The sequence below is a fragment of the Phoenix dactylifera genome, chromosome 14, assembly GCF_051530095.1.
Source record: "Phoenix dactylifera cultivar Ajwa chromosome 14, Ajwa_hap1_PhDact_Kaust_v1.1, whole genome shotgun sequence".
Lineage (NCBI taxonomy): Eukaryota > Viridiplantae > Streptophyta > Magnoliopsida > Arecales > Arecaceae > Phoenix > Phoenix dactylifera.
The window spans coordinates 7315852-7341622 of NC_143203.1; the positions used below are offsets into that span (position 1 = coordinate 7315852).

The 25771-nt window shown below is 34.2% G+C and overlaps 1 protein-coding gene across 2 annotated transcripts in view; it reads left to right on the forward strand.

The window, feature by feature from the left end:
* The window catches only part of LOC120103924 (uncharacterized), a 40248-nt gene extending 15814 nt beyond the window's left edge, over positions 1 to 24434 (forward strand). The window contains exons 4-8 of one of the 2 annotated variants that reach the window (XM_088710260.2): positions 225 to 273; positions 418 to 523; positions 10083 to 10135; positions 10336 to 10398; positions 23858 to 24434. In XM_088710260.2, the coding sequence (XP_088566386.2) occupies positions 225 to 273; positions 418 to 523; positions 10083 to 10135; positions 10336 to 10398; positions 23858 to 24175 (589 nt within the window). In that variant the 3' untranslated portion in view covers positions 24176 to 24434. Of the gene's footprint in view, positions 1 to 224; positions 284 to 417; positions 524 to 10082; positions 10136 to 10335; positions 10399 to 23857 lie in introns of both variants that reach the window. The other variant, XM_088710261.2, reaches the window with a different exon arrangement.
* Positions 24435 to 25771: the final 1337 nt, after the last annotated feature.

The window sequence follows — 25771 nt, forward strand, 5'->3', positions numbered from 1 at the left end:
TTGTCCATTTGCTAGTGCATTACGATCTGCTAAAACATAAGTACTTTTTAAGTCATGGGAAAATAATTTTAGTAGTCTCTACCAGATAATTTATATAATGCAGCACATATAAGTAGTTATTACATTCAATTAAGTCTTTGTTTTGTGCTCATTTAATGTAAAAGATGAAGTCAAGCATAGACTCATATTTTGGCATTGCTTATGCTTTTCAAATTACAATCCAGGCATGATTGGGACATGCTGAAAAGCTTGCTATCATTTCAGCTAAAGCAGGTATGGGGAGGTATGCTTAGATGTTTCACTTCTGTTGATACGATATGCTAAGATAATTTTAGATTTTAATTTGCTACTTAGTTATTCCTTCTAAATAGAGGATCTATATCCATTTAGATGTTTCTAATCCTTGCCCGTATGAAGGTTTTGGTAGAATACCCTGAAGCCCAAATGGTCAGTGGTGTTGAGTCACAACAGAGTTCTTTATCAGGCGAAACATATCCAGAGTTAGTAAAATGGCTGGATGAAGGTAATTTGGAGAAAATGCATCCTTAATCCATTGATCTGTCAAGTATGACTTTTTTTTTTTGGTTTCTAAATGGGTAAAACAGTTGCTAGTGGAAGGAATAAGCAACAGATGACATATTGAGTCTTCTGTATCATTGCAGTGTGAGAAAATTGGACTGCCATTCTTGTCATTCTGTTCTTTAAGTCCATTGGGCATAGCGGTTGGGCATTCTACTAAGCAAGCACCTTGCAATGTTAGACATTTTGTAATATCTGCATATATCAAATGATTATTTGATGTTAGTTTCTACGGTTGAGTTTTTGCATGTTTGTTTTTTTAGCTATATTTTCAATATTTCAAGCTTTGATCAAATGTTCATATAAAATTGAAGGCTAGAAGCTTTCCAACTTTTTTACTTGTTAAGATAAGCTTTTGAACTTTAAATTTATCCAGTATATCAATCAACCAGCTCATTAGTCATCCTTTTTTGGTCTTCTATATTGACTGGTCAGGCCTGGATACTAGTGTTTATAAATAAAAGCAAACTACAAACATTTCGTTCAATTATTTAGCTTAGTTATAGATGAGTTATATAACCACACTCCTATTCAAACTTGGCCTTATAGAGCCTGGTTAGAATCAATATTCGCCGTCTCGGTATCGGACCCCGTATCGATGTCATACTAGCACAGTATTGGTATGGTAGGGTATGGAATTTTTTTTGCGTATCGAGTACCAGTACCGAACTGGTACGATACGGTACGTTCTGTACCGCCCGGTACGGGGCCAGTATGGCGTACTATGGTTATAATTCTCATCCAAAACAAAGTGTTCTATGCAATATTCGCTCTCTCGGTACCGGATCTCATACTAGTACCATACTAGCATGATATCGGTACAGTATGGTACGAAATTTTTTTGGCGTACCGAGTGTCGGTACGCCACCGGTACCGTACTCGTAGGTATGGTACACCCCGTACCATCTGGTTCGGGCCAGTACGGTGAACCATGGTTCCATGTACAATTTTTGCTCTTTCAGCTTTCCAAACCGAAACAGAATTCTGAAATGGTTACCTTCCAGATACCTGTTTTGCCTATTTGATGAGACCAATCTAGATTCTTTTGAAGCATAGGGTTCTGGGCATTCGTCTGAAGACCACAAGGTTGGCTCCAGTTTATAGTTGGTATAGATACTCTGGCTGTTGATCATGCACTTTGAAGCTACTTAGTTCTGTTTTATCTTTTCCTTAATTCAATGAATTCTTTCATGCGCTTTTAAGTATTGATATAGTTCTTCACGAAACATTTGTCTACTAATTTAGAGTAAGGTTAATAGTCATGATGTAGAAAACTTGTGCAACCATACTCAGTAGTATTGTATTTTTCATTAAAATAGTTATAATGCATATGCATCTCAGTGTGCTAGACAAAAACTATTGGAAATGTTATGTAAAAAAATTCATAGATAAAGCAATATAAAAGTTACTCAATTATAACTACAAACATAATATATTGGAGATCACATGATTGATAATAGTCCAAGAAATTATTAGTTAACTCCAAGCTGCTAAAGCTACTTTTGTTCCTTAGCCTTTTGTATAGAAACTCTTTCCTTTTGTTTTTCTTTGGACTTTCGATATACTTACAGTTACAACAAATTATGTTCATAATTGAAAAAGCATCTTTTAGGTATATAGTATATACCAAATAATTTCTTTTATTAACTTGACAAAAGAAAGATTGAATTGATAAAGGGAGGAAAATATGCTCTTTGCTAGTTTTTCTCGTCTTCTCTTGTAAGCCTCAATCAGGCTATGTACTGACCAAGACAAGCATGACCCAAATTCGACATGGTTTTCTTTTAGGCTATAATTTTTATGCATACATAATTCATAGGCTATTGGCTAGCATGGCTAGATTGAGTTCGTTTGATGAAAAACATTTTAGATCCATTTGGGAATGGTCATATCAAGGATTATCTGGATCCATCCCAATGTATTGAACTCTTGGTTGAGAAGCCTAAGTTGCAGTTAAATATGTATGGAGAGTACTAAAAGGTGTTGGCACATACTTCTACCACCTATGTTATCAAGAAAATATTGTTCAATCTAAGTTGAACTTCAAGTTACAAATCATATTGTGCTACCTAACCTACAAAGCCAAGGTCTGTCGTACCGTATTTTATCAACTATACCATATCATACCAGTAAGGTACCAATATTGTTACTAGGTTTTGGTTTGGTATATGAGCTGAACCACTCCTTTCCAGTCCAATCCAAATGAAACCATCCAGTATTGCCTAGTTTCTAGCGGTACTGTGATTAGGAGTGAGAAAAATGCGTTGAGAGCCTGCCTTGGTACGGGATGCTATGACCTATCGTACCATGCCAAACCTGTAGCATGCCAGTATGGTTCCTGATACTAGTTTTGCAGACCTTATACAAATCTAAATTATGGCTGTTATACCTAACCTAGAGATCTAAACTTGTATAATGCCAAATGTTAAGTCTTAAACAAAAGATAAGATGGAAGTTCTATGTATATCAAGTTACTTTATCATCCTATATAGCATTGATTGCATTCATGCATTGCAAATCAGTACATTTGATCAATGCTAATCAAATAGTTCAAAATAATATATGACAAAAATTCATGTGGAATTTCATCATGCAATAAGTACAGGTCAGTTGACTTCCATGCAAAATAGAAATAGAAGCATTTGATCAACCAATAAGTAAGCATCAAGGAATATAGAAGCCATGTAAACATGCATTTTCCTGATAATTTTCTCAAACACTAGCAAACAGCCATACTACCCAATCTATATTCATATCCCAACACATCTAAGATGATTATTATCCATGTTAATTCATCAGCCCATCAATACTTGTGGCTCTAATGTGTAATGAAGAGTAAGTGTTGCTATCATGAGGGGAAGAAAGAGAAATGGTTGAAGGGGCATAGGTGGCTTGAAAAACGTGAGTGGTTTCATCATATACAGCCATGCTCTCCTTCCATTTTGTATAGTGGTTTGGTCTTGAAATGCGATACGATCACTTTGGAAGAAGCTTTACTGCTTACTCCCCTCTACCATGCCTAATTCAGTGTGCAACACCTGACTAAGAAATACTATGGATAATAAACAGTTTTAAGGTGAGTGCCTTTTAGAAGGGAAGAAGACCATAGAAAAGTGGTGAGGGAGGAAAAGAGGGGAAAAGGGGATGAAAGATGGGGGAGCTTGCAACCACAGCAAGTTCATCAATGTACTTGTCTTTGAATTTCTTTTGAGGAACATTCAATTTGACAAGTATGCTTGAATAAGGCATATCAAAATCGTTTGCTGGAAAATTTAAATGTCTTACTCTTTTAGATTCATGATAGTAGTCTAAATTGCAAGGATGTAGTTTCTTGTTTGTTTGATGTTTGCCTACCTTTTAAAGTTTTGTTTTTTATATGCATGGATTTGCTTAATAATTTGGAATGATTAAAAGACCCACTTTAACATGATATCAACCCTCCAAATAATATCTTGAAAATATGATCATCCTTGTGGATCTGTGTGTCTGATTTACTATGATTATACTGTTTTTGGTTTTTTTTGTTTCTTTAACTTTAATTTGCCATTATTCTTCATTCATAAGCTTTTTCTTTAATAGTCGTGCTTAATGAATTGCCTACTAAATGGAACCATGCAACTTTTGATGATTGTTTATTATTGTTGTCTTAAATCTGTTATTATTCCTCATGATTAAGTTCTTCGCTCCTTCTTGTGGTCATTTGGCATATGAAGCTATGCATTTTGAGTCCTTTTCATCTTCTTCTTGCAATTGTGAGATTTCTGAATTCAAAATCAGTTGGTGAAATTACCAGCGAGGAAACTTGCTTAGCAAGTTGTACAAAGGCAATAAAAGTACTGGAACCTTGAAGGGAAAGATAAAAAAAACTACAGGAAAAGTTTTGCTCAAAACAGACAGGATAACAAGTGAAATGAAATGTAGGTCAAACAGCACTAAAACCTAATAAAGTTAGAATCAGCACATTGAGCCCTGTGATTCACTCATGGCACCAATTCTTATCAGTCTCCAATCTGGAACTATATATGTACAATAGAATTTTGGCATGGGCCGACTTGTGAGGAGTGAGGATTGTTGTGATCAATTATCTTTATTTTGTTTATGAATAGAGTTTTTCTAGTTTTAATATAACTTGATAAGTATACTCCTAATATTGAAGTTGTGCATTCTCTTGTTTCTCTTCCCTAAAAGAATAAATATTTTGCCAGTACAGTGTCTTTCTATTTAAAGATGGCAATTATCTAAACCCATGGGAAGACTGGATCATTTTCTACTCTCTCCCTTTTGTTAATTTGGGCTTCAATAGAATGTGGAAAAGTGAAAAACAAGGGAGAGCATACTTGTTTTCTTCTTTCCTTTTCTGATCTGGAAAGCAAGGATGAAGGATACCATTCACTTGGTGTTTGAAAATGTGGCTGGTATGCAAATGGTCAAGGGACCACAAAGAACGTATGGGGTATGCTGCTGCATATGTGGCTGCACATATGTTTCAGACTTTCAGTAATAATAATGATAGTAATCTTTTGTAGCAAAATTTGCAATAATAAGAACTAACAAGTAGTGCTTCCTAGTGAATACATAATAGTGATATTTATGACAAAATTAAATATTAGCTTTTCAGTATCCACATCCAGCCTGCCCAAAACCCACATTCCACTCACCCATTAGCTTAAATCTTCATATACACGGACCCATATGAGAGTGGGCGACAATTGGCCCCACAAGGCTAAGCCTAAGCTGGTTGCTTATATGTCCTCATGATGCTGAATAGGCTGCCTTTTCAATCGATATGTGGTATGACTGCATATAGTAACGGCACAGGCAACATGATTGAACCTGCATATGTAATCGCATTTTAAAACACCGATATACCTTCTCTTGCAAGTATTAAGTGGGATTCTCATAAGATAAATATGAGATGGAGATGCTTGCACAACTCAGAGTTTATATTGGAATGTTGGATGCTGCCTAGTGCTATCCGTGGCTAGACTCAGAACCCTTTGTGGGTTATATTCTCCTTCTAAATTTACAATCAGTTTGTTGAAAATTTCTAGGCTCCCAGTCAAATTACATCTGGATAATTCCTTAATGATTTTGATTCTCTTATTTAATGGAGATCTAAAAATTAGTTAATCATATATTTATTGTATTTCTGAAACTTTTTTTAGATAATTTTTGAAGTATGTTTTAGAGTCCTGTTTGAACTAGAATTGATGTGAAGGTTTCCTACTTTTTGGGATAGGTTGAGATGGATAAGTCATAATGTTGTTAAATTTGAGTTTTGGCCATTTTATTTTCCATTCTTATGAAAGATGTTGGGCATCCATATAGAGATTGATTACTGGTTTTTCAAGAGTCATTGCATGCTTGTGGACGAAGTCATGAAGAGTTTATAGAAGGCCTATTTTAGCTAGATCAAAATTCTCTATAAGCAATTTGTTTCAAAGAAAAATGAATATTTTTTAAGCCAGGTTTGGTCCTTATTATCTCTCTGTCCCCCCGCCCTCTCTTCTTGATTTTTGTTCTATTACTTCGATCTCTACTAATATTTTTCATGTTTTGCTCTTATAAACCTTACTTGACTCTTGTTTCCTATATAAATATCAAATCTGTTATCCAAATTTCTGTTATAGGACTACTAGGGATCACCACCAATGGACAAATTTTTTCAGAAACTTGTTTTTCAGACTAGTACCTTATGTTTTGCATGATTGAATTTTATAATCACCACAAAGCACCTTTTTTGCCTTGTTTTATGTAAGAGGACTGCACGGTGATTTCTTGACCTAAATCCTTGTCTAATCCTTTTCATGGCCACTTATGCCTTTGTAGGCCATCCTAATTGGTACTACATCAATTTGGTATCAGATCTAGGTTCTTGCTTTGTTATTCTTTCTTTTTTTCCTTGATCTGATTTATATTCCGTTTGGTTTCAAGATAGGTGCTTTTCATCATGTTAAATATGAGAAGATATGGCAGTACAAAAACTGTTAAGTGCATATAGAACAAACTACCTAGTGTATTAATGAGTTCATATAGAAAAAAACTATTAAGGGCAACTAATTGCAAACAAATGATTGAAAGGTGCATAGGAAACATTTATGTATGAAATCAAAAGAAAGAGTGAGCCTGTTGTTCACGGATCAATGCATCAACCAACAAACTTTCCAGAAGAACAATTGTATTTTAGTGGGTTCATCCCTTTTCTTAACGCTTGCCCATTGTAAAATGAAACTTTTTAGAAGAACCACTACATTGAATCGAAAGAAAAAGTGAACTTCTTTCTTACATGAATGTGAAAGGAGGCGATCAAACTTCTAACGATGAGGATGCATTTTTCTCCTGAACTCTTCTCCATAAGCCTTTGAGTTTCATTTTACCATGCACAGGAAATGTGAATGAGGTCTCTTAGTTTTTCCCTTAGCTAAACAATTATATGCTCTTGCTTTTGGCACTCATAGTTGTTGTACCACCTAAAGACATGCTTCCTGCAATTCATAGGACCCAAAGGATTCATAGTCGGGAACTTCAACAACTCAATATTCCTTTGATTTCCATTATAATCAGCATTAGGTTTTGCATCATTTCCATATTTCAATTTTTGAATAATTTTAGCATGTTTTCTTTTATTTCTAAGTTGGATAGTTTATTTCTAGTATGATTATGCTGGGTTTAATGCCCAAATAGGGTTTTATCCTTTGTATGCTTCTTATGCATTGTATGGAGGTTTTGGTTGAATTTGCATATTAATAAAATTTATTAAAAAACTTCTTGTAGTGTGAGAATCTTCAACCTATTTGCTTCTTCAATTTGTATATTTAACCTTGAAGTCTAGGTTCAACGATTGATTTGTCTTGCATGCTTCATGTTGCACCAAAAAGCCGCCCCAAGTGGCTTATGGGACATAAAGAGGCAAACCAGCATGCTTACCACTTTTTCTTAAAAATAAATTTCTCGATCGGAACAAGCTTGTTACCGGTTGAACTAGCCTTGGTACTTGCCTGTACTAGCCACGACAGCTAGTTTGTCCCACTCCATATGCTTATGGTGTCTCAATACTCGTACCTTTCTCGGTTGTGTATTAGATTGATTTCATGTCAGAATGGTACCATACCGACCGTACCGTACCTACCCACTTTTTTTAAATCCTTGGTGAAGACTCATTTTCTCATGAAAAATGTTGGAACTAAAGATTTATTCATGAAAAATCATATGAAGTGACAATCACTAACATCAAGGGATTACAATTGAAGATGCACCGTGTACTTATAGAATTCGGAGAAGATTGAAAGCCATGAACATGTAGTTTTTGAGTAGTTTCTATTTCTTGAAGGCATGGATTACTGTCAATCAAGGGCTGTAATTGTATCAAAGCACTTTGACGTTGTGTTCCTTGTTGATTTTGTAATTTCATGAATTCATGCCGTCAATCAAGTGATCAAATGCTTCATAGTCCTAAATAAAAGGACACTAGAAAAATTAATTGATTTTGTGAGAATGAGAAGATCTGAAGTTGGTCCGTCATCAAACCTTGAAGATCCAATGGTTGGGCATGAGGATGCCATGTTATAAAGAAGATATGTGGGACAAGATCTGCATATTGGAAGTGAATAATAGCAAATAAAAAAAATAGTTTATCCACTATGTATTATATTTCGAGACATTTATTTATTTTTCTTAAAGTAGGTTTTATATTCTTGTTTTAAGTAGGATTGATATGAAAGAGTCCGACATCAGATGTTGTCGCTTTGGATGTAATAAAATTGTCACAAGTTGAACTTTAGCTGTTTTAGGTATTTTTCTACAAGATTATGTGAATTTGGAAGCGGGCAATCCTTGGCGCAATGGTAGGGTTTCTCCATTGTAATCTAGGTGTCATGGGTTTGAAACACGGAAACAACCTCTCTGCATGCGGGGGTAAGGCTGCCCCATACCTCAGAGTGGCGGGAGCCTTGTGTGCTAGGATGCCCCTTTTTTTTATTGTGTGAATTTTGAATTTCACTTTTTGAGGAGAGATCCTAGATGACTATATGGAGATTGATTACTTGTTTTCAAGATCCATGGTTATTTGTAGATGTCATGAAGAGTCTATAGGAAGCTTTGTTATAATTGGATCAAAAAATCATTTTACATTTTTTGTTTTGAAAGAAGAAAGGATTTCCTTAGGCTACGTATGACCCTTCTTCTCTCTCTCTCTTTCCCCACTCTTCTTGATCTCTCTTTGGTTATCTTCAATCTTTTGTTTTGCCCTAAAAGAAAAGAGACCCTACTTCGCTCTTGTTTTCTATATAAATATGATCCGAGTTTCAGTTATACGACTACTATGGACCACCTCCAAGTACAAGTTCTCTTTAGAAACTGGTTCTTTGTTGTATCTCATCTAAAGGCCTAAACATTTTTTGTGCTTTCTTGAATCTCACAACCGCCAAAAGTCACCTTTATTGTCCTGTTTTCTGTAACAAGATGGTAATGTGATTTCTTGGCCTGAACCCTTGTCTAATCTCTTTTTTAGGTCCACCTATGCATTTGTAGGCCATCTCTAGTTGGTTCGACATCATCAGTAATTGGAAGGGAGAAGTCAAAGGGACTTCGCATTTTAAACTCTCAAAGTCATTACCGTGGAATAAGTGATGGTAAATGGTTTCATTTGCTTGATCATACATTAAGGGTATACTTTTGAAACCTATTCAACTCTATTCTTTTGAAGCTTCTTAGGTCAGACTGACTAGTGGAAGCTATTTTAGGCTTGAGATTGAATTTTAGATTTTATTAACAAGTTGTGTACTTTGTGATAGAGGTTAAAAGCTTGTATACAGTTATTGCATAGCATCTGTTCTGCTTCATCTTGTGACATGCTTTCATGCTTCTCCCATCCTCCTGGCTTACATTTCCAATTTAATGTTTTGTTATGCTTCTGAAATTTGGTATAACATTAAAAATGTGATCCACCTCTTTTTGTGCTCTACATTATATTCAGAGATGTAGAATATAATCAATGACGAGCAACTTGTAGTAAAGCCGTATTGGCTGATTAGAACAAGGGGCCCCTTTCTCTTTGTAATTCTCTTAGCCTAGGTCTTAAATGTAACCTTAGCACATCACTGCTAAATTCATTAGATCATTAGACCTAGGATCTCTCATATCGAATACTTATCCTTCTTGGAGATATAGTGTTAGGAATGGCTATCATACCCCTCGAATATATGTCCTTAGTAATATAATAAGACTTTATATCATCTAAGATGTATGCTAAAACTGCAGATAACAGATTTTCTGGATACCATCAGATACTGAAGTCTACATACTTTACAATCTTCTCTTCCTCATCAAACCCCTTATTTAACTTGTGTTTGAATATTATAATGAATCACTATGTTGGCTGACTGCCAATTGTTGATATATCTTGATGCATCATAGTATTTTTTCTGATATTCCAGTCATCTACATTCACCTTGTAATATTAGCTATCTACAGGGGAGTTCACTGCTCTTAACATTTGCTTGCAGCTCTATTAAGTTTTGTGGAAGGTCCTCCGTTTACACTGCAAAGACTCTGTGAGGTTATTTAACTTCTGACCATCATGATTCTTTCTGCTTTTCAAGAAACATTTCTTATTTTAATGCTCTTTAAGCTGATTTTAACTTTCTCCTCAATAACTCACATACCTAAGTAAGCGATCCTCCCAAAGTGCTCAGCAACAATTTTTTCAAGCATTTGTTATTTGTGGTCCTACGTAATTGAATGTTTTTTTTGGAACAGATTCTTCTGAACCCAAAAGGCACATATACAAATCTCTCGAAGCTTGCATTGGCCTTGGAAAAGGTTAGTTAGCAGAAGCTCTTTTGGCAGGTTGATACATGCACAATAGTTCTGGAAAAAGTCTTTTATTTTGTACGTTATAGACTCTACAGGTACATCTAGCTGCTTGTAATTTCTAAACATTTGTTAATTTGTATAATAACTTTGACATACATTATCCCTTCTTTGCATATCAATTTTAATTTAAATCTGAACTTTTCAGTAACTCTTCGAATTTGTGCCAGCTGAAATAGATTAAGCAGTTTAATGTTTATGGATAGTCTTCAATTGGTCAATTTCCTAGGAGTCACCACTCTGCTTTGGAGTGGTTATGAGTTTGAGTCTTGGGCGGTGCGTCCCCAGGTGTTTGACTTAGATAACTTACCTTGTGTGGGTCTTCTCTCCATTCTCTCTCTCTCTCTCTCTCTCTCTCTCTATATATATATATATATATATATATATATAAGTTTATTGACAATCACTTCCTTAGCACTACTAATAATGTTAAATGAGAAGATGTTTTTGCGTTTGTATTCTCTCGCAAGCATTTTAGTGAGCTACAGCCATATAAAATTATAGAATGTACTATGATTCAAATATTCTTGATGCAGAGTTCTTGTCTGGTTTCTTAAGAACACTTACTGGCTTGAAGATAAGAGTTTCTCATGTGTTCTTCTTATGAAAATTTGATTGCATTTGTAATTTACTAGCACCCTAGGTATAGCAGTTATGTTCATGTCACTTGAGTTGGCATGGTGCAGGAAATGTGCTGTATTAATTGCCACTTGGAACACATAGGCTTTTATAATATTCACCTCTTTAATTCTAGGTGCTAAAGTAGTTAGAGTTTTATAGTAAATTCTATGACTCAAAGCTATAACTTCTGATCTAGGAATACAGTTATAGCCATGTGTAGCTATCTTAAGCTCTAAAGCATTTAACAGATTTTCGTCTGTGAGTGATAAACTCAAATTTGGAGAACAATTAAAATAAACTGGTCAATGGCACAGGCTAGTTTTTACTACTGCAAATAAGTATGGTGAACCTTCTACAAATTTACTTTTCCAACCTTCTGAGCTGGATCCTGGGAGTTGCATTACTCTAGATAAGAAGGTATCCTTATACCATATAAAATGCGGTTGGGCATTTTAGATTCATAATGAAGTTAATAATCTGAATGATTCATAATTCATAGGTCAAAAATAAGTTTGACCACTTTGGGTTATCCTTCATGCGAAGGGAACAGATTAGTTTTGGAGCCAATTTGTTCCTAACTAATTCTGATAAAAAATAAAAATTATACTCAAGTAATAATTAGAATTAAACCAATTTGAATCTGATAATTGTTCAGAATTGAATGAATTATCAGGAATTAAAATAAACCAAGTTCAATATGAACCAAGATATTATTATAAAAGGCCAACACCAGCAGATCTTATTGAAGAAAATGAACCTTTTATTCAAAATTCCTATTCAAGAAGACACATCTATGAATGGAACATAGATAGGATGAGTGACAAACAAATAATAGATGTCATACACAGAATGATGATGTATGCCACTGTTTGTCATCAAACTGGTAATGCAAACCATCAAATAGCTCAGTTCATTACAACTGGATTTGCAGGACAGCTAAGAGGCTGGTGGCAAAATTATCTTACTAAGGAATAAAGAAATGAAATTTTAAATCATCAAAAAATAAAAATTGAACCAACCCAACCAGGAAGCAGTAGAGTACAGATTACTGAACAAGATGCAGTATATACACTGTGCTTGCAATAGCACAGAATTGGTTAGGTTATGAAATATCAGTAATCGATAGAACTAAATCTTTGTTAATGAATCTAAAATGCCCAACTTTAATGCATTTTAGATGGTATAAGGATACCTTCTTATCTAGAGTAATGCAACTCCCTAGTTGGTATCAGAGCCAAGTTGGCATTGTTCAGTTCATAGCGCTGAGCCCAAGGGAAGGCTACTGGTAGTACCCTAGGCCAGTTTGTACGCAACTATACCAGTCTGGGTTCATAGGCCAAGGGATAAGCGCTGAGGTAATCCCTTGTTGAGCCAACCACACTAGTGTAGGGAACTGGGCATAGCCAGAATGGCTGGCTAATCACCTAGTAGTGCTATGCATGAAGGTATAATGTTCAGACTTTAGCCTCTTTATATTATGTTTTTTACATATGATTCATAGACTAAGAATACTACAACATGGTCTGAAAAGCTTGTCTGAAGTCATTAGGAAGACTGTCTGGTATACCCATCTTATGTTCATTTGAGCTGAAGTCATTGGGAAGACCGTGTTGCCTGTTTGCCCGTTGATGCCGGGATGGTGAGTAGGGTGTTAGGGTGTTTTGGTCGATTTCGAGATGGATTCATGATAAAAGCTCAATAAGAACAAGATTGAAGGAAAACTGGAAATGGTCGAATCCGAGATGGACTTGATGATTAAGTTTTAAATAGTATAAGAAATAATCAGATTGATAGATCTAGACTGTACCCGAGATGGAAATAGTGTTCTAAGTCTTAGAATCATAAGTAAATGATCATAACATGAATGGATTAAAATCCATAACATTATAAAGTCATGCATAGATACTATCATTTAGCCGATTATGGAGAATACTTCCATAAGCCCAGGTTCCACTAATATTAAAAATTTTAATCATATTCAGAATAAGGAGGAATATTACGGAGAATTCTGAATACAGAATTCCAATCTAAAGAAAATAAAGAATTTAGAAGTTGGTACTTCAATAGTTTTAATGCAACTGAGTTAGAATATTATAAAACTCGGTATTATATGGAATTAGAAGCCAAACAGAACATAGAATACTTTGTTCCCTGGTTTATTAAATACCATAAAGAAGAACAAAAAGCAAAATTAATGCTAGAATCTTTCCCAAAGGAAGAAGAAATAGAAGTAGAAAATAATTCTATAAAGGGTTTTAAATTACAAAACTCTTACTCTGAAACTATAGAAAGTTTTGGGATTAATCCTGATAATAGATCAAGAAAAGAAGAATTAATTAAAATAATTCTGAATAATAACTTAGAATCAGAAAATCTAAGAAATATTAACTTTGATGAATATTCAAACTTCAAAGGAATCAGATCAAGAAAAACTTGAGTCTAGATTAAATTTTGAATCCTAATTAGTCAAAATGATTCAGAATTTTGGAAATAACTCAGGGAATTCCAATCAACTATCAGAAATAAACACTGACAGCATATTGGATATGAAGATAAAAGAATTAAATGTACTGACAAATAGTCAAGAAGAAAGATAGAAAGTCAGGATCAAGTTTCTCAAATAGGAGAAAAACCTGTGTCAATAGATGAATTGAAACAGGAGATAAATCAGTTAAAAATAAAAATAATTCTGTTAAAATCAGAACACAAACAGATTCATTCTAAATTGACAGAAAATTCTAAATTAGTAGAAAATAATCTACTTGGTTATATAAATAATACTAAACCAAATAAGATATCAAAAATGGAATATAAGAATTAATATTGTTATAAAAGACAATTTAATTTTAGAAAACATAACTGCACTAATAGATGGTGCAGATTTAAATTGTATCCAAGAGGGAATAATCCCTACAAATTATTTTGAAAATACGGTGCAACATTAACTGCAGTCGATGGAAATAAATTAGATATCAAATATAAGATATCAGAAGCATATGTTTGCAATATGGAGGTATGCATACAAACCTCATTTATAGTAGTAAAAAAATTAAATCAATCTGTTATACTAGGAACACCTTTCCTAAATAAAATTATGCCTATGATAAAAATAGATAATAATGGAATTTATTTCATAAAACAAGAAAAAGAAATAATATTTTCTTTCATAACAAAACCACAAACAAAAGTTATCATTGAAATAAGAAATATTCTTATTAAAAAGGAAAGACGATTAAATTTCCTTCAGAACGAAGTCAATATCTTTAGTATTGAAAAGAAATTACAAGATCCCTATTTAATAAAAAAATTAGGGATCTAGAAAAGTAATTCATTAAAAGATGTAATAAATTACCTAATGCATTTTGGAAAAGGAAAAAACATATTGTATCCTTGTCAAATGAAGATTCCTTTAATGAAAGGAACATTCCAACAAAAGCCAGACCTACTCAAATGAATTAAGAATATCTTGATTTATGCAAAAAAGAAATAGATACACTCCTAAATAGAGGACTAATTAGAAAGTCTCAATCCTCATGGAGTTGTACTGCATTTTATGTGAATAAAAATGCAGAAAAAAAAGAGTACCTAGATTAGTTATTAATTATAAACCCTTAAATAAGGTGTTAAAATATATAAGATATCCATTACCCAATAAGAAAGACTTATTGGATAGGCTGAGTCAAGCACTAATATTTTTAAACTAACAGATATAAAATAGCTTTTATAGTATTATTTGGACATTACGAATGGAACGTAATGCCCTTTGGATTAAAAAATGCTCCATCAAAATTTCAAAGCATAATGAATGAAATATTCAATCCATTTTTTTAATTTATTATTACATACATTGATGATGTATTAGTGTTCTCTGCATCCATAGAACAACATATCAAACATTTGAAAACTTTCAAAATGATAACCATAAAAAATGGTTTAGCAATATTTGCTAAGAAAATAAAGTTATTTCAGACCAAAATAAAATTTTTAGGTCATTATATAAATCAAGAAAAAATAATTCCCATAGAAAGAAGCATTGAATTTGCATCTAAGTTTTCAGATGAGATCTTAGACAAAGCAGCTTCAGAGATTTTTAGGAAGTCTTAATTATGTGTCTGATTATTATAAAGATTTAGCCAAGGATACTGCAATCTTGTATAAAAGGTTAAATAAAGAATCTGCACTTTGGAGTCAGCAGCATACTGACAAGATAAGGCAAATTAAGTCAAAGGTAAAAAATTTACCTTATTTATCTTTACCAAATTCTAATTGGTTTAAGATTATAGAAACTGATGTATCAGACATTGGTTTTGGAGGAATCTTAAGGCAATTAGACCCAAATCTCAATAAAGAGATATTGGTAAGATTTGTTTCTGATAAATGGAATCCTACCTAAAAAAATATTCAACAATAAAAAGGGAAATGTCTTCAATTGTTAAATGCATTTTTTAATTTCAAAGTGATCTATTAAATCAACAATTTTTGTTGAGGATAGATTGCAGTGGAGTTAAACAGATTATACAAAAGGATGTTAAGAATTTAGTATCTAAGCAAATATTTGTTAGATGGCAGGCACAATTATCTGTTTTTGATTTTGGAATACAATATATCAAGTCTGAAGAAAATTTTCTTTTTGATTTTATAACCAGAGAATTTTTGCAAGGATGATTCCTCTACGAGGAAGTTATAGTAATTGAGGCAGAAATTCTGCTCGATATGGCAAGGGATGCAGTGCCAATGCACTTCCCATAAGTTCAGAAAATGTTCTCTCATTTGAGCAAGGGACGCATTGCCAATGCACTTTCCATTAGAATTCCATAAATGGTGGATTTTGGCATCCTATCTCAAAAGGGATCAGAAGAAGGATGACCGATCACAGCAAATTGATGTTGTCGCAAGGAATTGCTTTGCAGCCAATTTCATTGTCCAGCCCTACGATTAAGTACTACGGAAAAATCTTCTGGACAGTACTTATTTGGAGAAGAAATCCGAACAGATAAGTATGTACCTAGATTATAATGATGACTTGAATGATCCATGGTTCATATGTCAAAAATATTTTGGCGAAAAAACAGAATAGTAATGGAGACAATCTTACTCCATACTAATTCTGTTGCAATCAATCATAATTTTCATAATAATTCAATGAGAAGTGGCATCATCAATTTCAGCAGATGCACTATTCATAGGGTAATCAGACCCAATGAATGGGGACTTGACCCAAATTTAGAGAAAGCCATTTCATGTAAATGGGCAGATAGTCCTAGCTAATTACTGGGAGTTTGGGACTATGTCCAAAGTTTTACTAACATGTTTTATTATGAGAATCTCAAGAGAAAACAGTCTTGGTTTCTGCAGGTTAATACAGATGTGCTACAGAAGCCTCTTTCAGGCTGGTTTCATAAATGGTGGACCTACTTTGGGCCAGATTTAAGTTTTTTGCTCAAAGAAATATTTGAATATATTGAAGACTGGGTGGATAATCATCCTACCATCAATAAATTGATGGATGATAATATCTCTTCTGACTTACGTCTCATAATGTTTATTATTGAAAACATAATTCCATGGATATGGAAATGGGTCAAATCCGCAGAACTTGAAGCCAGAAAAAATCTTCCTGTGCTTAAAAGAAAGTTTTTATATAAGTGGTGGCTGGGCGCATGCCCAGAGAAAAATATAATGATATAATCATCACTATAAAAACTAATTTAATTTCTTATAAGAGCATGAATGAACATGCCATATCTCAGCAATCAGCTGATCTTAATAATAGTTATTTTGTTAATCTAAAAAATAAGTTCTTCCGGAAGCATCCTCACTGCACCGAAGAAGAAATCATGGTCAAATGCCTTGACCACATGAAGCAGCAATTTTACTGCACATTCGAGGCCAATCCAATTGCAAATGCCTCCATGAAATCTACTGAATCAAGGACTTCGTCTTCATCAACTTCAGAAGACCACAACAAGTACAGATGTTTAGTAGGAAAATCTCAAGATTCCTATGCAGAAGATACACAGTCCTTTCACACAGAGGACAGGACAGAAGCCATCTGGCAAAGAATTTTTGCTAGCAGACTTTGTAAAGGGCAGTCAAATCAAGACTAGAGGATAGACAAAGTCTGCTCATTCAGACTGATCAGATTAATATCAGCAGACCAAGCCATGTGATCAGCCAAATCACTAGCTGAGTCACCAAATACCATCCAGAAGGAATCCACTTTTTAGCAGAAGGAATCCACATTCGGCAAGCTTCATCCAGAAGGAATCAACTTTCTTTCACGATAGGCACACCAATTATGGTCACATCAACTTTAATAAAGTTGCTTTAGTCTACATCATCCTTATGCCAGCACAGCAAAGGAATCTACTTTCCATAAAGCTACTTTGATAAAGGAGCTTTATATCGATGTTAGCTTTTTTTCAGGCGGAAGAAATCACTCCAGCCAGAGAAAAAGGAATCAACTTTTTGAAAAGTTGATTTTTGTAAAAGCAAGATGCTTTACTTTATAAAAAACAAATTGCTTTAAGTCTTTTTCTTTTTTTTTTAGTCTTGTCATTCTTTTACCTGTCGGCCATGAGCGACAGAGCTAATTTTCAGACTCCAAGAATGCTTAGAAACCAACTTGGCTCTGATACCAATTAAGGAGCGGGAGCGGGAGAGAATGCAATCAGGAGTGGAGGAACAAGAAATTTTATTTCTCCAAAGGTTGAAGCTTCTGCCTTAACAAGGGAGAGGTTGTCCCCTTAAATAGCAGAAAAACAAAGTTGGCTTCCAAGCATTCTTGGAGTCCGAAAGTTAGCTCTGCTGCTCATGGTTGATAGGTAAACGAATGACAAGACTAAAAAAAAAGGAAAAGACTTAAAGCAATTTGCTTTTTATAAAGTAAAGCATATTGCTTTTACAAAAAGTGACTTTTCAAAAAGCTGATTCTTTTTTCTTTAGCTGGAGTGATTTCTTTCGCCTGAAGAAAGCTGACGTCGACATAAAGCTTCTTTATTAAAGTAGCTTTATGAAAAGTAGATTCCTTTGCTGGAGGGAGTCTTCCTCCGTCCGAAGTTGTGCGCTGGCATAAGGTTAATGTAGAATAAAGCAACTTTATTAAAGTTGATGTGACCATAATTGGTACCTAGTGTGGCCGAAAGCTGATTACTTCTGGATGAAGCTTGCCAAAAGTGGATTCCTTCTGCCGAAAGTGTATTCCTTCTGGATGGTGTTTGGTGACTCAGCTAGTGATTTGGCTGATCACATGGCTTAGTTTGTTGATGTTAATCTGATCAGTCTGAATGGGCAGGCTTTTTACCTTTATCTTCTAGTCTTGATTTGACCGCTCCTTGCGAGGTCTGCTGGCAAGAATCCTTTGCCAGATGGCTTTTGTCCTGTCCTCTATGTGAAAGGACTGTATCTTCTACATAGGAATCTTGAAATTCTCCTGCTAAACATCTGTACTTGTTCTGGTCTTCTAGAGTTGATGAAGACGAAGTCCTTGATTCAATAGATTTTATGGAGGCATTTGCAATTGGATTGGCCTCGAATGTGCAGTAAAATTGCTGTTTCATGTGGTCAAAGCATTTGACCATGATTTCTTCTTCGGTGCAGTAAGGATACTTTCGGGAGAACTTATTTTTTAGATTAACAAAATAATTATCATTAAGATCAGCTGATTGCTGAGATATGGCATGTTCATTCATGCTCTCATAAGAAATTTAATTAGTTTTTAAAGTGGTGATTATATCATTATATTTTTCTCTGGGCATGCCCAGCCACCACTTATATAAAAACTTTCTTTTAAGCACGGAAATATTTTTTCTGGCTTCAAGTTCTGCAGATAGGACCCATGTTCATATCCATAGAGTTCTGTTTTTAATAATAAACATCATGGGACATAACTTAGAAGAGATATTATCATCTGTCAATTTGTTGATGGTGGGATGATTATCTACCCAGTCTTCAAAATATTCAAATATTTTTTTGGACAAAAAAATTTAGATCTAGCCCAAAGTAGGTCCACCATTTATGAAACCAGCCTCAAAGAGGTTTCTGTAGCACGTCTGTATTGATCTACAGAAACCAAGACTGGTTTCTTTGAAATGGCTTGCTCTGATTTGGGTCAAATCCCCATTCATTGGGTCTGATTACCCTATGAATAGTATATCTACTGAAATTGATGATGCCACCTCTCATTGAATTGTTATGGAAATTATGGTTGATTTCAACAGAATTAGTATGGAGTAAGATTGCCTCTATTACTATTCTGTTTTTTTCTTCACATGAAGGATAACCCATTTCGCTAAAATATTTTTGACGTATGAACCATGGATCATTGAAATCATCATTATGATCTAGGTACATAATTACTTGTTCGGATTTCTTCTCCAAATAAGTACTGTCTAGAAGATTTTTCTGTAGTACTTCCTTCATCGTAGCGCTGGACGATGAAGTTGGCTGCAAAGCAATTTTTTGCGATATCAATTTGCTGTGATTGGTCATCCTTCTTCTGGTCTCTTTTGAGATAGGATGCCAAATTCACCAATTATGGAATTCTAATGGAAAGTGCATTGGCACTGTGTCCCAAATGAGAATATTTTCTGAACTCATGGTTAGTGCATTGGCACTGCGTCCCCTATCATATTGAGCAGAATTTCTGCCTCGATTACTGTAAGTTCCTCATAGCCGGCATCTTCTCTCTGGATGGAAATCTATATGAGCTGACAGCACTCAAAATTGTATTTCCTGCATCTCCAGATCGATAGCCGGCATCGGAGGAAGGGGTGGGTGCAAAAATTCTCTGGTTAGAAAATTAGGAAGAGAATTTTCTTCAAAACTTAATATATTTTATTTCAAAATCAAAAACAGACAATTGTGCCTCCCATCCAACAAATATTTGCTTGGATACTAAATTCTTAACATCTTTTTGTATAATCTGTTTAACTGCACTGCTGTCTACCCTCAACAAAAATTGTTGATTTAACAGATCACTTTGAAATTTAGAAATGCATTTAACAATTGAAGACATTTCACTTTCTATTGTTGAATATTTTTTTGGGTAGGATTCCATTTCTCAGAGACAAATCTTATCAATATCTCTTTATTGAGATTTGGGTCTAATTATTTTAAGATTCCTTCAAAACCAATGTCTGATGCATCAGTTCTTACAATCTTAAACCAATTAGAATTTGGTAAAGATAAACAAGATAAATTTTTTACCTTTGACTTAATTTGCCTTACCTTGTCAGTATGCTGCTGACTTCAAGGTACAGATTCTTTATTTAACTTTTTATATAGGATTGCAGTATCCTTGGCTAAATCTTTATAATAATCAGATGCATAATTAAGACTTCCTAAAAATCTCTGAAGCTGCTTTGTGTCTAAGATCTCATCTGAAAATTTAGATGCAAATTCAATGCTTCTTTCTATAGAAATTATTTTTTCTTGATTTATATAATGACTTAAAAAATCTTATTTTGGTCTGAAATAACTTTATTTTCTTAGCAGATATTGTTTAACCATTTTTTATGGTTATCATTTTGAAAGTTTTCAAATGTTTGATATGCTGTTCTATGGATGCAGAGAACACTAATACATCATCAACGTATGTAATAATAAATTGAGAAAATGGATTGAATATTTCATTCATTATACTTTGAAATTCTGATGGAGCATTTTTTAATCCAAAGGGCATTACGTTCCATTCGTAATATCTAAATGGTACTGTAAAAGCTGTTTTATATATGTCAGTTTTATCTATTTGAATCTGCCAATATCCTGATTTTAAATCAAATTTTGAAAATATTAGTGCTTGACTCAGCCTATTCAATAAGTCTTTCTTACTGGGTAATGGATATCTTATCCATTTTAACACCTTATTTAAGGGTTTATAATTAATAACTAATCTAGGTACTCTTTCTTTTTTTGCATTTTTATTCGCATAAAATGCAGTACAACTCTATGGAAATTGAGACTTTCTAATTAGTCCCCTATTTAGGAGTGTATCTATTTCTTTTTTGCATAAATTAAGATATTCTTGATTCATTTGTGTAGGTCTGGGTTTTGTTGGAATGTTCCTTTCATTAAAGGAATCTTCATATGGCAAGGATACAATATGTTTTTTCCTTGTCCAAAATGCATTAGGTAATTCATTGCATACTTCTTTAATAAATTTTTTTAGATCCCTAATTTTTTGTATTAAATAAGGATCTTGCAATTTCTTTTCAATACTAAAGATATTGACTTCGTTCTGAAGGAAATTTAATTGTCTTTCCTTTTTAATAAGAATATTTATTATTTCATTGATAACTTTTGTTTGTGGTTTTGTTATGAAAGAAAATATTATTTCTTTTCCTTGTTTTATGGAATAAATTCTATTATTGTTTATTTTTATTATAGGCATAATTTTATTTAGGAAAGGTGTTCCTAGTATAACAGATTGATTTAAATTTTTTACTAATATAAATGAGGTTTGTATGCATACCTCCATATTGCAAACATATGCTTCTGATATCTTATATTTGATATCTAATTTATTTCCATCGGCTATAGTTAATGCCTGCACCGCTTTTTCAAAATAATTTGTAGGGATTATTCCATCTTGGCTACAATTTAAATCTGCACCACTATCTATTAAATTGTCTTTTATAACAATGTTAATTCTTATATTCCATTTTTGATATCTTATTTGGTTTAGTATATTTATATAACTAGGTAGATTATTTTCTACTGGTTTAGAATTTTCTATCAATTTAGAATGAATTTGTTTGTGTTCTGATTTTAATAGAATTATTTCTGTTTTTAACTGATTAATCTCCTGTTTCAATTCATTTATTGACACAGGTTTTTCTCCTATTTGAAAAACTTGATCCTGACTTTCTATCTTTTCTTCTTGACTATTTTTCAGTACATTTAATTCTTTTATCTTCATATCCAATATGCTATCAGCGTTTATTTCTGATAGTTGATTGGAATTCCCCGAGTTATTTTCAAAATTCTAAACCATTTTGACTAATTCAGATTCAAAATTTAATCTAGACTCAAGTTTTTCTTGATCTGATTCCTTTGAAGTTTGAATATTCATCAAAGTTAATATTTCTTAGATTTTCTGATTCTGAGTTATTATTCAGAATTGCTTTAATTAATTCTTCTTTTCTTGATCTTTTATCTGGGTTAATCCCAAAACTTTCTATAGTTTCAGAGTTATAAAGTTTTGTAATTTAAAACCCTTTATAGAATTATTTTCTACTTCTTCTGTTTCTTCTTCCTTTGGAAAATATTCTAGCGTTAATTTTGCTTTTTGTTCTTCTTTATGGAATTTAATAAACCATGGAACAAAGTATTCGATGTTCTGTTTGGCTTCTAATTCTATATAATACCGAGTTTTATAATATTCTAACTCAGTTGCATTAAAACTATTGAAGTACCAACTTCTAAATTCTTTATTTTCTTTAGATTGGAATTCTGTATTCGGAATTCTCCTTAATATTCATCCTGGTAGAAGACTCATATTTTCTATTCTAAATATGATTAAAATTTTTAATATTAGTGGAACCTGGGCTTATGGAAGTATTTTCCATAATCGGCTAAATGATAGTGTCTATGCTTGACCTTATAATGTTATGCATTTTAATCCATGCATGTTATGATCATTTACTTATGATTCTAGGACTCAGAGCACTATTCCCATCCCGGGAACAGTCTAGACCTATCAATCTGATTATTTCTTATACTATTTAAAACTTAATCATCAAGTCCATCTCAGATTCGACCATTTTCAATTTCCCTTCAATCTTGTTCTTATTGAGCTTTCATCATGAGTCCATCTCAGAATCGACCAAAACACCCTAACACCCTACTCGCCATCCTGGCATCAATGGGCAAACGGGCAACACGGTCTTCCCAATGACTTCAGCTCAACCGAATATAAGATGGGTATACCAAACAGTCTTCCTAATGACTTCAGTTTTAAACAGCATAATAATAATCTAAGACAGGCTTTTCAGACCATGTTGTAGTATCCTTAGTCTATGAATCATATGTAAAAAACATAATATAAAGAGTCTAAAGTCTGAACATTATACCTTCATGCATAGCACTACTAGGCGATTAGCCAGCCATTCTGGCTATGCCCAGTTCCCTATACTAGTGTGGTTGGCTCAACAAGGGATTACCTCGGTGCTTATCCCTTGGCCTATGAACCCACATTGGTATAGTTGCGTACAAACTGGTCTAGGTACTACCAATAGCCTCCCCTTGGGCTTAGTGCTATGAACTGAACAATGCCAACTTGGCTCTAATTGGATTAGGGAATTAGGGAGCGGGAGAGAGAGAGAGAGCGCAGTCAGGAGTGGAGGAACAGGAAATTTTATTTCTCCACCTTTCTTTTTCTGCATTGTTATTCACAGTCAGGAGTGGAGAAATAAAATTTCCTGTTCCTCCACTCCTGACTGCGCTCTCTCTCTCTCTCTCCCGCTCCCGCTCCCTATTCCAAACTTGCAAATGGAAATTCAATTTTGTATACTCAGCATGTTTGATGTGTCAATATTACAAGTATGTCACATGTTTACCTTCTGAAACATAAGGCCTGGTTGTTTTACCCTTTTTGCCTTCACCTGAGACGGTAAAAAGTCTACCCTCATTTTTTTCAATCACTTTGAGCATGAGAAATTATCTGTTTTTATTTGAATAAAATGCTTGTGATATTGTTATCTGAGTAGTTTAATGTTGCATTATAGGTGATTTTCTTCATTTTTTTTAATTAAAAATTTGGAGTGTACTCATCTTCTTTCTAATGCAGAATTTGCTGGTGACATCTACCCTCACCATGTGCACCGACCCATACCCCACTGAAGTGGTCCAGAAACCAGATGAACCTGATAAGGCAAGTGAGGTGCCCTGCGGTCAAACTGATCCAGTCCCAAATGGAGTTGAAACTGTGGCAGGTGATGGCGATGAAGAAATGACTGATGCAGAGGCTGATGAAAATACCCCAAACACTGATACTGAGATGCAAGAAGAAAAGGTTACTGAAACATCTGATAGTGATTCCGAGCTTAGATCTGATGCCAATCCTTCCCAGGAGCTTTGTACAACAAGTGAAGAGCAAAATCCTTGAATTTCAGAGGTGCCATGAGGGAAATGGATTGGATTTAGCTTGCTGGAGGGCGAATGAAATGAAAATATTCTTTTCCCACTGTTTTAGTTGAAGATATTAAGAGTACTCTGTTTGGTTTGCATGCCCCTAACATGGGAAGATATCATATATCTGTAGAACCTAAGCAACTGCTCAGCCAGTTTTGAATTATAGTTTTGCTATACAGAACAATTTATTGTAAGGATAGTATGATTCAAATGGCACTAGACATTGTTTCAAACTGTGAACATTTTGAGGATACCAACTGGCTCAGTTGTTAAAGCCACTGGGTGTTTAATACAAGTGACGTGGGTCAGAATCCTGCACTTGGCTGATTTGTGCTAAGCTTCCTCCCATGCAAGTTCTCAGGGAAAAAAAGAAGGAAAAAAAATAAAAAACAAAGAAAATAACCAAGCACACTACAGTTGTTTATTTCTTTCTTTCCGTTGATCACTTAGTCTGACTCTATCTTTATACATGGCTCTTTACCTGTTAAAAGCTCGTCCATGAGGCAAACCTTGTTTTATATGGCTCTATATTCATGGCAAGGTATTAGATATACCATGAAACTTATTGAATATGTTGCATGTGCAAATTTTAACATTTTTGCACATAAAGAAAACAAGTACTTCGCAGAAAGGGTGGTAGATATTAGCTATTCTAGCTAACAGGTGAGTTTTTTTTTTGTTGCTTCTCGATTTTTTCCATCTTGTATTGATCTTATATTTTCAGTTTTTTGACAATGGCTTTTAGAAAGTTTAAAAGTTATTGTGAGCGAAGAAAGATTTGAAACTTTTGTGATTTCAATCTAGTCATAATTGTAATTTATGCACATCTGTTGGCGGAGGCTTGAGGGACCGAGTCAACGTTGGCGGAGGCTAGAAAGGCCGAGTCAGTCTTGCAGCCTGCCAACGTAGATGCACTGGTTAGTAGGTGGGACATACTCTGCCACGTAAAAAGGGCGTGGGGAGTCACTAAGCCCATGGCGAGGCCTGGTTGGAGTCCAGGTGGGCGAGGCCTGATCGGAGTCCAGGTGGGCGAGGCCTGGTCGAAGTTGACTCGTGGCGCTGTCTTTTGGTGCGGTTTAAGGAAATATAGTTGCGCCTTCACTAACACCTGCGAATTTTGGTGTAATGGTAGCGCTTGATCTTAACAACTGGTATCAGAGTAGGTGCTCTAGCTTTATTTGACCTAACCGTTAAGAGTAAAATATTAGATGGCAACCTCCTTTGGATCTTCTCTAGCTGAAGGCCAATCCACCAATAGGCTCTCTTTGTTCAATGGAACAAATTATACCTATTGGAAAGCAAGAATGAGAATTTTCATTCAAGCACAAGACTATGACATTTGGAGCATAATTATAAATGGACCACATATTCCCAAGCACATAATAGATAATGAAATCATCCCCAAATCTGAGAGAGATTGGAATGACAATGATAGGAAGTTAGCACAATTAAATGCCAAAGCAATGAATGTTTTATATTGTGCATTAGATCCAAATGAGTCTAATAGAATCTCTACTTGTATTTTTGCCAAGGAAATATGGGATGGACTTGAGGTTACCCATGAGGGTAC